Genomic DNA, 14,016 nt, shown 5'->3' with positions numbered 1-14,016 from the left:
CTGTTTAGCAAGTCTTTAAAAATCATTCACATGGATCCAGATGGAGGGTTAGAGATACACTGGCAAATCTGTTCAGCAATCGGAAGAATCTTGGCTCTTTTTGTCTTCTATCCTGTTCTTTAAATGTTTAATACTTAAAATTGTGTGCTTTTGAATTGTTCTGAATCTCGACAGTCTACATATCTAAGCAGTATTTTCTAGTGTTTTTTCTTTTGTTTTTATGCAATCTACATCCTTTTTATAGATATTGCATACAAAATATTTTGCTCATTTCGCATCCAGGTATTTTTAAATGTATTCGAGTCATTATTTTGTCTTTAAATGAATGTTCTTGCAAAGGCAAAGTAGAGTTACTGTCAACAGTGTGTTGCATAGTTCCTTTGTTTAGTGTACAGATCCTGTTTGTCTATAGCCACCTATAAATGTTTGTAATAAATTACGTTTCTGCTAATCTTTTGTTTATTTTTCTGCCTAGGGATTGACATCTGCACATGAGCAGTTCAAGGCAACCTTACCGGAAGCCGACAAAGAGCGACAAGCAATACTTGGGATCCACAATGAGGTTTCAAAGATCGCACAGACTTACCACGTTAATATGTCTGGAACGAACCCCTATACTGCGATCTCACCTCAAGAAATCAACAACAAGTGGGATCATGTAAGGTTAATCTGGAAACCAAATTTGTCTAGTATAATTACTTATTTTTTCCCCTTTCCTATCATTTTATATAAAATGATGTCGATCCATGTATAGGTGCATCAAGTTTGCTAGTCATTGGTTACAATGGAATGATTCGGGTATTTGGGCGCTATTTGGAAATAATATGATGTATCTTGTGTTGCTCGCAGGTCAGACAGCTGGTGCCTCGCAGAGACCAGGCTCTCATGGAGGAACATGCCCGACAACAGCAGAATGAACGCCTGCGCAAACAATTTGCCGCACAAGCCAACGTCATTGGGCCGTGGATTCAAACAAAGATGCAGGTGCAGACCATAACTTTAAATATTCGTGGAATCAATGTTTCGGTCTGAAATCTTTTTAAAGACAAATATATAAAATCATAGGTTAGAACCCTTTAGGTTATGAGATAGATATAGATATAGATATATATTTATTTCACTTAAGTCTTCATTGGTCATATTCTTTGTATATATCAAGCTAAATCGGTTTTAAGAAAAGCTGGTTTGAGGACAGAGTATTATTTGTATTACCGTATATACTCGAGTATAAGACGAGTTTTTCAGCACATTTTTTGTGCTGAAAAACACTCACTCGTCTTATACTCGAGTCAGTTGTCTGTATTGTGGCAATTTTCATTGCCATAATACAGACAAGGACCGGGGGCTGTCAGGAAGCTGTAACTTACCTTCACCGCAGCTCCTGTCAGCTCCCTTCTCTCTCCTCCGTCCGTGCAGCTCCCAGGTCAGCTTCCTCTGCAACTCTCGCGAGAGCCGCGGGGTCAGAGCGTTGCCACGGGTTACCGTGGCAACGCTCCGCGCGGCCGCGAGAGTTGCAGAGGAAGCTGACCTGGGAGCTGCACGGACGGAGGAGAGAGAAGGGAGCTGACAGGAGCTGCTGTGAAGGTAAGTTACAGCTTCCTGACAGCCCCCTACAGCCCATCCACTGGACCACCAGGGAGTGAGAGCCCCCCTCCCTGGCCAGCTAACAAGCAGGGAGGGGGGACGAAAAAATAAATAAAAAAAATAATAATACAAAAAAAAAAAAAAATAATACAAAAAAAATAATAACAAAAAAATATATAGATTACAATAATAATTAAATAATAATAATAATTAATAAAATGCCCACTCACACACACACACTGCATACACACTGCACTCATACACACACTGCACTCATACATTATATACACACTGCATTCATACACACACTGCATACACACACAGCATTCATATACACACTGCATTCATACACACACACACACACTGCATTCATTATATACACACACTGTAAATAAATATTCAGTTAATATAACTTTTTTAGGATCTAATTTTATTTAGAAATTTACCAGTAGCTGCTGCATTTTCCACCCTAGTCTTATACTCGAGTCAATAAGTTTTCCCAGTTTTTTGGGGTAAAATTAGGGGCCTCGGCTTATATTCGGGTCGGCTTATACTCGAGTATATACGGTAGGTTATGATATAGTGTACGTAAAAAATTTTTGTTTAATTGAAATTTTGTTGTAATCATATCAATGCACAGTGGGATACAGAAATAAAGAGGAGGGTTTGCACATAAGATGAGAAACATGAGTCTTCATTTGACAGGATAGAGGTATGTGTTGCAGCAGTATTTAACTTAAACATCGACATTTATTCAAGAGGGTACTAAGTGCCTAGGGAAATCGGCCATATGGTGGCTATGGACAGAATTGTATCCCAAGCAGGGTGATAGTGTCAGGCCGTCTTCTAGGTGTGCCCCTAACCGCAGTGGGGGGGGGGGGGGGGGTGTTTGTTTGAGTGGTGATATGTGTGAGGTATTACCTCTTTGCATTTGGGCAGTGTCCTATCATGTTGACGCAGGAGCGTGTTGTTAAGGTGAGCGTGCACCGTTCATGTGTCAACCAATTAAACTTAGAAGGATAGTTGTAAAAATATTAACGAAAACAAACATGACATAGCATAAGCATTCGAGCCGCAGGTGGGTGTTAAGTCCCTCTGTGTAGTCCGGTTTCAGGGTGTAGGATCGGATGATCCTTTGATTTAGAGGGTGCAGCCATTTCAGCGTCCCATCTATTCGATTTGGTGTGTCAGTCTGGAGTGATCTTCTGGACGGAATACCCATGGCTTTAAAGAAGGTAGGTGCCTCTGCTAGTGAGGAGATTTTATGTACAGTCTTATTGTGAGTGGCCACTAGGAACCTGGTGATCTCCAGTGGTATTCCACACCGGCTTTTCTCAGGTGACTGGTTACGATATTCAAGGATCTTCTCCATTGTAGCTTGGACCTAGTGCGATCCTGGTAGAAGGAGAGACTTGTCCCTTCAAAGGATAGTGGCGCCTTGCCTTGGAGTGCTGACATCAGGAGTCTTTTATCCTGTGATGTGGACGATCACATCCCGTACCACAGTAGAGGTAGCTCTGCCTGATGCTGGTAGTCGGTAGATCCCATCTATGGTGAATTTCTTGGCGTGAGTCGGGGGTAGTATGGAGGCTAAAAGTCTCCTCATATAGTAAGGGAGTTCGTGAGGTGTGGTTGTGTCAGGTACTCCTCTGATCTTCTGGTGGTTGCGCCGTGACCTGTCGTCCAGTGCTATATAATGGAGTGAGAGAGCCTGTTGATGGATTTGCATTGCTAGGATTGAGTCTTGGAGGTCTGAAAGTCCCTGATTAATTTTAGCTATGTCCTCTTCTGAAGGCCTACACCCTGTTGTCAACTGCATGCATGTCTGCTCTGACAACGGCCCGTCAGCAGCTAGGCGAGTCTTGATCTCCTGAACCAAGTTGTGGAAGTCTTGCTGTGTGACCAGTGCAGACCCATCTGGGCCCTCAGTTGTGCAAGGTACCTGCTCAGGTGGTGGGTCCGGTTGTACAGGTTCCGCAGGTGTCATTGCAGTTCCGTGATCTGCCATTTTGGCTGGATGGTGCCACTGCAATAATGCCCCCATGTCTCTGGATCCTGATGGTGGATTCAGGGGGGACTTCTGGGACTGTCTGCCCATCTGTGCCAGGGGTGTTGGGTTAGCGTTTCGATAATATTCAGGCTCCAAGCTGTTTAGCAGGTCCAACCAGTTCAGGTTGCCTTTTTTCGGTGATTGGACCAACAGCAGAATCTTTTATATGATGTATTAAATGCTGATCTGGATATTCATAAGAACCATGTGTGGAGAGACAGAGAAATATGCCAATTACCTGGTAAAATGGCAGTTCTAAGGCATCCGGTGAATCATATCTTTGCAAACTCTGATAAGCTGTCAGTGAATTATAACCTGACTCATCAATCCAAAACTAAAGGGACTTTTAGTAGCTGGTCGAATCCAGAAAAAGGACATGTTTTTTGAAAAGAGGAAATGCAAGCATGAATTCCAAATTACAATTGTAGCCTATTGTGTAGTGAATACACTGACTCACCAAACCCAGAATTCCTTGCGGTTGCATGTAAATCACTGCGGCCATTCATGATTTATCTATTAGAACTCTAATCCATGTACAACTTCAATAGAATCATTCTAAGCTATATTTCTAAATATGGGATCTAAGCAGTTATCTAAAACAATCCGAGCCCTGTTCATCTGCCGAAGCTTAATTTAGGGATTTCCCAAAAAGTATGCATAATTAGATTTCTGTATTTTTACAATGTTGCTTATACGGTATGTATGTATTTCAGAAGTTGCCATCATATGAGGAAATGGTTCTTTTTTGTAAACAATTGAGTGATTTGTAGAAGTTTGTTCACTGAGCACCAAGTTTTTGATTCGGAAATTGAAAATGCAAAATGTTGTCTAAAACAGCCATATTGTGAATGTATACAGATATAGCATTTGGGGTAACAGCTGTGTATCTAAAAAACAAATACAAGAATTGCACGTAGCATAACACTGTTATCAATTATCACACAGTCTTCCAATGATTGCACTCGCCGAATATAATAGATTATATAATAGATTTATAGCACCCACAAGTGTCTCACCAAGATGTAGATGGGGGGGGGCTGTATTCGCACCTTTCACCTCCTCTTTGTGCAACCAAAGATCTATCGTTGGTTGAGAGGATTTTGGGGGATACAAGTCTCAAGGGTAGCTGCCACACACAGACAACTTAAACACACACAAAAAAGTTAAAGGAACACTGTAGTGTTAGGAATGCAAAACTGTTTTACATTGCAGGGTTAAAGGGACACTTTAGTCACCCAGACCACTTCAGCTCATTGAAGTGGCCTAGGTGCAGTTTTCCAGGCACCTTAACCCTGCATCTGTATTTATTGCAGTTTCTGAGAAACTGCAAAAATTATCTTGGAGGGTTAACTCCACCTCTAGTGTGGTTAGGAGACTTGTGGTGGTTAGGACACTCTGCATGAGGACATTCTGTGTCGCCCAAAACCCAGTATGAAATAATAATAAAATGCTTTCCAATTGTGATAGTCCTAATGCAAGCACTTGCCACGCATGTGCTTTAGGTCCCCCTGCAGACTTTAATCAGGTATGTGATGTAGGAGTTTTTATAGATGGCTATAGTGCTAGGAAAGAAACTTTGTATTTTTTTCCTTTTAAGAAAACAGGGGCACTGCACCCAGACCACTCCAATAAGATGAAATGATCTAGATGGCTATAGTCTCCCTTTAAGTATATGTGTTGGCTTTGTCTCTGTACTGTGATGTAGCTCACTTGAAGAGTTTTTCCAAATCAGACCGAATTTCCTAAATCTTGCAATTAGGTTTGAGTTCGCTGCAGTTTGTTGTTTAGTGAATAAACCATATTATGTTGTTGCTTGGCATTGTTTGTAATTATCTGTAACGCATGTCGTTCCTAGGAGATTGGCCGCATTGCCATAGAAATGCATGGGACTCTGGAGGACCAAATAAATCATTTGCGACAGTATGAGAAAAGCATTGTTAACTACAAACCAAAGATTGATCAGTTGGAGAGTGACCACCAGCAAATACAAGAAGCACTTATATTTGATAACAAGCACACTAATTATACAATGGAGGTAAGTCTCTGCTCGTCTTGTAAAACGGATAACAAGATAAATATATTTGTTCTTCATGCCCAATACCCAACATGCTAGGTATCTGCTTGGGACAGAGATTTAAGTGATTTGGGATTTAAGGAATTTGGCTTGCTACAATGCCTGTGCATGCCGTGCTGACAAAGAGGTTCTCTGCCCACTAAGGAAAGCACTCTGCCCAGAGCATTCAACCCATGAGCAGAGTGCAGATGGCAAAGAATGTCTAAAGTGCTCAGGTCATGGGCAAAATGCCCTAGGAGCACAAATAGCTTTCTAGTACTCTTTCTTAATGTCCCTTGATGGGGGGCACCATGGAACAAACCCAGGACAGTGCAGCATGAGCAGAATTGGGGACTCCCGCGGGATCTGGTAGTGTTGTAAAGCGTGTTCTTGTAGAAAGAGAAATATAAAATGAGCTTGATCCTCTGTTAGGTATGAGTGACCTGAATCCTTATTTGTTGAGGCCAGGTCTTGGTTTTGTGTTGATGTTCTCCTGTTATTTATCGAATTTTGGTTGATAAGAATATTTCTTCACAGTGGCGTTATGGACTACTAAACCCGTAGTCTCATACAGGTTTCTTGGATTACAGCTGTGAAAATTCTTCATTTTTAGACATCTTCTTAATTTTTATTTTTATTATAATAATTGGTATTACCGTATACCCTTTATTGGAGGAGGGGCAGCAAGTCCAAACATCTAACAGAAACTTGTAGCATATGTTCTTTAATTTCAGCACATCCGCGTGGGCTGGGAACAGCTTCTGACCACCATTGCTAGAACTATCAATGAGGTGGAAAATCAGATCCTTACAAGGGATGCAAAAGGCATTAGCCAGGAACAAATGAATGAATTCAGGAACTCATTCAATCATTTTGATCGGGTAAGTTTGACTCTGTCCATAAAACCCATTGTTGTGTCAGTAACTCCTAACATAGTGCATGGGGGACGTTTTATTATTGCATGCTTGCCAACAATTCTGTACATCCAGACCACTCCTAGTCAATTGCTGTGCCCACAATCCTTTAAACCAGGTGTGGCCAACAGATTCCCAAAGTCCCAAGATTCCTGTCGACCTTAAAGTGACACTATAGCCACCATACAACTTTAGCTTAATGAAACCCTTTTGGTGTAATGGTCATGCCCCTACAGTCTCGCTTTCATTAAAACCGAATTTGAAAGTGGTGTTATGTCCTTGTAATTCTTTATTAAAAGCTTATGTTTTGGGAGGGGGGTGGATTTATATTTATTTATTAATTAAATGTTGGCAAGTATCTAATGCTAGCCATTAACTAGTAAGTGCAGTAGTGTGCATGTGTCCATAGATATGACCTTGTTATACATGTGACTGTTTCATGTCAATGTTGATGTGCATGTTAAATGGCGTGATTCTGTGCATTGCGGTTTCTGCTGCTCATGGTAAGTGTGCATGTGTTTACATACTAACCAATATTAAATCTCTCAGCTGCTTGAGATGCCATCTTATAAGAATAAAGTTCTTCCCTGGCTCAGGTTGTAGTCCTCACTGTTATCCCTAGTGGACTCAATCATTCCCCACACTCCTTTCCACACTCAGACTCTGTTACTAGTCGCTGTGAAAACTCTATTACATTACAGCGTCATAGGTTTTGGTAAACTACAATTCCCTAATGCTGGTCAAGCATCTTTTAATGTATATAGAGTATATAAGAGGTGGGCCCTTTTATAATGTACACATTCAAACAATGGGTCTTCACCCTGTTTTGAATTGCTGGAGCTATCCAGTCTGCCAGTCTGGACACAAATGGTGATTTTAATGCGAACACCGGGTGGCAAATAGATTAATATGCAGAGTGCATGTTATAGAGTGAATTCTTATCATGGTGACCGTTCTGCTGCCCCTTTAAATCCATTGTAGCAGGGACGGTTGAATGCATGCATCTAGACATGGGCAAGGTTTAGATTAGGAAAAATGTGTCTGTTTTTGTTGTTGCACCCCTGATTATGGTATTTTCTAACCTCACTGTTTCATACTGAATACAAGGTTGTATGCCGCATGATAATATGCAGATAACATGCTGTGTGAAGCAAAGAATTCTGGGTACGCACACAAAAATAATGGCTTACTGCATAACTTAAACGTTTGTTCAGTAAGCTTTGTTCACTAGAGGGTTTTTTCCTCAAACATTCTCTAAAAGTGAATGTAACATACAGAGAGGCCCTTCCCTTTGTTCAAAGTAATACCACCACTTTTCTAGAAGTTACACCATTGAAAACAAAACTTTGAAAATCATTATCAGTTTTCGTTTACTTGTCAGTTTCTAGATTTTTAACATACATTACATTCCAGTTCAGTCAAGGCACGGTCAGGGCACAGATTGCATTAGAGGAGAAGAAGCGGAGACGTTGTTTCTGTTCCTTTTCCTCTCTCTGTGTTTAGTGACGGAGAGGTGCTAAGGGCAGAGCTTGTAACCGTGAATTAGAGGGAGCCAAAGTGGTAACTCTGATTTCCAAGATAGAGGTAAATACAGTGGTGTCAATTTTCGACATTTAATCTAATTTTTGTATCTCACAAACGTATTTGTGAACTATAGAGGGCAAGTATGATAATATTAAAAATGAAGTGATGGTTCCCCTTTAAGTTTCAAACCTTGGCCCTCGTACCTGTTAAGGTGAGAGCATATTACCAGGGTAACAATGCATTGTTTGCCCTCATTTCCTGCATTTAACCTGGTGTTGATAAATATTATTTTCCCCAGTGTGGTCTTACCCAGAATTCCTTGTAAGACTAATAAAATATACCTAAGCAGTCAGGTTGCTAAAGCCCGTACTGCAATTTGTTTTACGCATCCAGACCACAATATAAATTGTAACTGTGTTTTGTTCTGTTTTCTTGTTCGTCTGTCATCTGCATGTCTTTTCCTGCTGCTCCCACTGCATGGTACACAAATCACAATCCATCATGCCACCATGCCTTACCACTCCACATTGCTTTCACCCTTCTCACCCATCTTTGGCATGGCATGCCCTGGACACATCACTTAATGTATCAAGGAGCACTCCGGCACGCTTGGCCCTGAGGAGTTTAAAGCCTGTCTCATCAGCCTTGGTTACGATATTGGAAACGACCCACAGGTACTGGAAAAAGTATTGAATGCTTGTTTTTATATAACACCAGGGACAGGACAATACTGTGTTTTCCTCCAGGAACTGAAGATTAACCTTGGTTTATTTGCCTACTTAAAAGAAATAATGTTTCTCTCCCTTTCGTTTCTTGTTTCCTCTTACCTTCCAAATGTTGTCCTTTCTATCCTTTGACCCAATGGCTTCCATTGCTACCATTGTAATCCTATCCAATAAATCCTCCATCACAATGTGTTATGCCCCTGACTTGTATCCTTGTCAACTGGTGCCATTTATGTGATATTAACACTCCCATTTGTTTTCCATTCTATATTCATACACTCTATGGTTTTCACTTGCCATTGGGTTTAAAATATTGCCTGTTTTCTGCCTGTCCTGTTTTCTGAACTTCCTTGCACTTTCTGTACTCTCCTTCCTTTTTTCTTTGCTATTGAACAGAAGAAGACTGGTATGATGGATAGCGATGATTTCCGAGCCTGTCTTATCTCCATGGGTTACAATATGGTAAAGTAAAGCTGTTTTTAGTCCTGATTTGTGAGAGTTCCATATGATTCCTAGCACACACCCAATATGCAGTGGAATTATTCTATTATCCTGTATAATTAGCAGTACTAAATCCTGTATTCAATTAACAAGATTAAAAAACAAACCTACATATGCACAGCATTTTAATAATCTATAACCTTTTGCTTTTATCACGGTCTGTTTTGTCCAGCCTGGGTGGCATTGACTAGCTGATTGTGCTGGACGAACTTACCGAGCTCTCTGTCTATCATTGCTGTGTATATGTATGTGTGTGTGTATATATAAGGGCTTACAATTTGAAGTCCTTTGCCACTAGTTAGACCTTAAAAGTTACTAGCCACTGCAAGCCAAAGTATGCTCAACAGGGGTGAATTTCTACTGGCCAGTGCTACATTTTCACTCCTGGTGAGCAGAAATTTTGAGCCCTGATATATTGGATTGGATTATATTTTATTAAAAATGTATCGTGCACTGAGTCCTCAAAGAAATTGGGAGTTAGAAATGTATAATATGATGATAAAAGTGTTTAACCAGGAAAGGTACATTCAGATTACTCTGGTTTCCAAGTACATGGTACTTCTCTTCTTTGGTATACATTTGCAGAAGCAACTGTATATTTTAGAAAATCATATTTTGTATTTTCTTTTTTTTTTTTTTTTTGTAATTTAAGTGTTTATTGAGGTTTTTTTCAAAGTAAAATATTGACATGTGTCCCAATGAAGGTCATCAACTGATTTTAACAGAACAATATTCATGCTCAAGAATTATAGTGTCATCGTTTTTTTTAAGAAGAAAAGTGAAACCTAAAATGAAGTGTGAAGGTTCATGGGATGGTAGGGATAGGAAGGAAGGGGTCTCCCTGTGAGAAGAGCAGATAGCAGACTCCCCCTTCCCTCCCCACCCCCCTGGAGTTACGCCACTAGCAGGGTTAAAGGCATGTCCAAAGTTCTCCATCCAGAGGATCCAAACTTTAAGAAAGTGATCTGTAGTCTCGTAAATGGCTGGATTTTTTATTTTTTTGCATATTTTTTTTATTTTATTTTGAGTAAATACAAATACTTGCGCTGAAGGTTCACCCTTCCATGTTTTGGCCAAGCAGCGTCTTAAAAGCTGCACATACTCTGAATATCAGTTTGTGTGCTGCTCGGGGTAAGGAGAGCTTTCTTTATTCCCTTTTGAGGAGGGCACCACAGGTTCCAGGGGTAAGGCTATTTAAAAGCATTGCAACCGTTGTTTTAAATATGGCTGCCCAGAGTGTGCAGTTTTATGGGAGTGTGTTGCTTTGTGTGTGTCTGATTCTACACTCTTGTGCATGTGTCTGGGAGCAGGGATCTGTGACTCCCATAGGAGTAAATGACTGCCCCTCTCGGTAAGAAGATTTTTGAGACCCTGTTTTAGATAAATCAATGGCTGGATTTTGATTGTACTGTGAACTTTCCAGCAGTAAAATATCTCAACCCAAATCCTGTCTCTGTCTTACAGAGATTAATGCAAACTTCTTAAAATAGGTTTTCTTTTAATTTGGTTATTGGTGGTAGTAAACATGTGGACTATGGTCTCATGTTGCTAAGGAAAGCAAGCTGTGTAAGAATGCTTAGTCACAATGGAAAGTAAAATATTGAATAATTTCAAAAACGTTGGAATATACCAGGGAGGGCCAACTGGTGTCAAGTGAAATATCCGATGCTCCGTCACTAACCAAGCCTGGCAAAGGATCATGGGTAATTTCACAGAAACCTGTCAGGGTTAGGGTAAACTCCTTGGATACCAATGGTGAACCATGCGTTCATCCCAGTTTGGTCCCTATATATACCATCTGCCAGCATGGAATTTCCTGCTAAAATAGCAGAGGGAGTGCTCTGTTTGAACTGTTTGAACACCCAGGCCCTCATTGGTGCTTAAGGGGGTTAAAATCATGGAGTTCAAAGAGAGAATGCTACTAGAAGCATAATCTTATTATGCCATTTTTTTTATGTTTTTTTTGCCCCGTTTTTATTTATTTTTTTCTAACAAATCTTTTTTTTTATTTTTTTTATTTTTTTTTATTCAAAATTTTATTAAGATTTTTCTAAGTGTATATTGCAAATGATGCAATTTAATATACTTTTTTAAAAGCACCATTATGTTTTACTGGAATGCTGTGAAAGATGGGTTTAGCTGCAATCTGTAATTTGAATTAAGTGCGTGTAGTTCACCAAAAAATAACTGATATATGTAAATGTCCTCCTCCCAGGGTGAAGCGGAATTTACTCGTATTATGAGCATCGTTGATCCTAACAGACTTGGAGTGGTAACATTTCAAGCATTTATTGACTTTATGTCTCGTGAGACTGCAGACACGGACACGGCAGACCAGGTTATGGCTTCTTTCAAGGTTCTGGCTGGGGATAAGGTTTGTATGAAGTTATTAACTGTCTCTTCACATACAATCCTTTCAGTGCTTGAGGTTTGAAGAACCTGCAGCACAAAGATGTTTTTAACCTTTTCATGTGCTTTCTAAATTATTAACTATATTTAATAGAACTTTACGATGCATTTAAATCATTAAGAACACTACACAGTTGAGAAGGTCATTATTCAATACAAACAAGTTATTAAAATAAATCTTGAACAATTTTTAATTTCCCAATTGTCATCATCATTCCTGTTGTGTGGATAGTGTTCTCATTCTAGAGTGGTTTACTTAAAGGAACACTATAGTCACCTAAATTACTTTAGTTATATAAAGCAGTTTTAGTGGATAGATCATTCCCCTGCAATTTCACTGCTCAATTCACTGTCATTTAGGAGTTAAATCACTTTGTTTCTGTTTATGCAGCCCTAGCCACACCTCCCCTGGCTGTGATTGACAGAGCCTGCATGAAAAAAAAACTGGTTTCACTTTCAAACAGATGTAATTTACCTTAAATAATTGTATCTCAATCTCTAAATTGAACTTTAATCACATACTGGAGGCTCTTGCAGGGTCTAGCAAGCCATTAACATAGCAGGGGATATGAAAATCTTAATTAAACAGAACTTGCAATAAAGGAAGCCTAAATAGGGCTCTCTTTACAGGAAGTGTTTATGGAAGGCTGTGCAAGTCACATGCAGGGAGGTGTGACTAGGGTTCATAAACAAAGGGATTTAACTCCTAAATGGCAGAGGATTGAGCAGTGAGGCTGCAGGGGCATGTTCTATACACCAAAACTGCTTCATTAAGCTAAAGTTACTCAGGTGACTATAGTGTCCCTTTAAGGTGAGCAATATGTTGTCGGAGAGGGATAGCCATATTTCTTTTAGAGCACAGTCATTTAAGAATTGACCAACTTGCCCGTCCTGTTCAAGACATATTTGACCACTCAACACAAACTACTATAGTGTTTGTGTTTTCTATTTGACTTACCGCCACATGCGGGAAAGAAGTGTCTGTAAATAGAAATCTAACAAATGATATTCGCCCCCATCCATCAGTAGACTTTTCTTGTTCACTGACTGCTGAGTGTAGGAAAGACAGCAAGTGATGGTCTGGAAGCGGAAAATCGGAACGGTCGCTGTGCACAATACCACCCATGGTATGGTAGGACAGCTTTTGAGCACATTACCCTTAGTTTTAGCTGACATCTTAAAGGTAATGAGCAGAAGCAACCACGAAAATAATACCCACTCAAGCGTCTTTTATGCTGCCAATTTTGTTATTATTATTATTATTGCCATTTATATAGCGCCAACAGATTCCGTAGCACTTTACAATATTAGGAGAGGGGGAATTTAACTATAAGTAGGACAAATACAAGAAAACTTACAGGAGCGATAGGTTGAAGAGGACCCTGCTCAAACGAGCTTACAGTCTATAGGAGGTGGGGTAAAAAACACAATAGGACAGGAAATGGCAATCAAATAGGGTGGGAGTGAAGCAGAGCTGGAGGAGAGAGTAGAATACGGTTTTTCATGCCACACTGGAAATTGCTCGCTCCACAGGACAGTCGAGGAACCAGCCATGGGAAAGGGAACTTGGAAGTTTAAAAATTTGGTTAGGAATTTTTGAGTCTTCCAACAGATTTGCCACATTTATGTCCACATGGGAAAACTGATTCTAATGTTAAAGGAACACTATAGTGTTAGGAATAGAAAGCTGTATGCAAATAAAGGGTTAAAATTATTTACACACATACTCGGTGAGGATGTCCCTCAGTGTTGGGTCGTGCTCCTCCTCTGTAAGCATCTGCTGATGAAGGGGGACCTAATGCACATGCGCAGCGAGCAACCACATGTGCATTAGGCCTTCTCCAAATGAAAGCATTGACTCAGTGCTTTCCTATAGGGATTTCTAACAAATAACTTTGTATTTGTTTTCCCTGTTTCCCTGCTGTTTTTTTACTTTTTATCCTGTAATAGCTTTTTATCATGTTCCCCATTACGTCACGGAGAACATGATGATAAACAATTTAATTTATATTTTTTACCATAATATGGTATTTCATTCGTTCTAATGGGAATACTGTACAATGATTACTTGCGATTTCATGTTACTAGGTATTCAAATAAGTAATGCATTTAAAGGGGCCTTACAAATACTCTTGTATGCTCTGGGCAAAGATTCGGTCACAGATTAGGCAAAGATCAGTTCACAGTAGGTTATTCCGTTTTTTGTTTTTTTAATTAACCTGGGGGGGTGTCCTCTGTTAGTAACATCATCACTTG

At 39.9% G+C, this 14,016-nt stretch overlaps 1 protein-coding gene across 3 annotated transcripts in view; it reads left to right on the top strand.

Annotated features, from left to right (window-relative positions):
- Window positions 1-14,016, top strand: part of ACTN1 (actinin alpha 1) — an 87,565-nt gene that overhangs the window by 72,157 nt on the left and 1,392 nt on the right. The window contains exons 15-21 of one of the 3 annotated variants that reach the window (XM_063439594.1): window positions 476-658; window positions 850-984; window positions 5,490-5,669; window positions 6,422-6,568; window positions 8,719-8,799; window positions 9,247-9,312; window positions 11,567-11,725. In XM_063439594.1, coding sequence (XP_063295664.1) covers window positions 476-658; window positions 850-984; window positions 5,490-5,669; window positions 6,422-6,568; window positions 8,719-8,799; window positions 9,247-9,312; window positions 11,567-11,725 — 951 coding nt within the window. The remainder of the gene's footprint in view (window positions 1-475; window positions 659-849; window positions 985-5,489; window positions 5,670-6,421; window positions 6,569-8,718; window positions 8,800-9,246; window positions 9,313-11,566; window positions 11,726-14,016) is intronic. The other 2 variants (XM_063439593.1, XM_063439592.1) reach the window with 2 other exon arrangements.

This window comes from Pelobates fuscus, chromosome 13 (genome assembly GCF_036172605.1).
Source record: "Pelobates fuscus isolate aPelFus1 chromosome 13, aPelFus1.pri, whole genome shotgun sequence".
NCBI lineage: Eukaryota > Metazoa > Chordata > Amphibia > Anura > Pelobatidae > Pelobates > Pelobates fuscus.
This window is presented reverse-complemented; position numbering and strand designations above follow the sequence as displayed.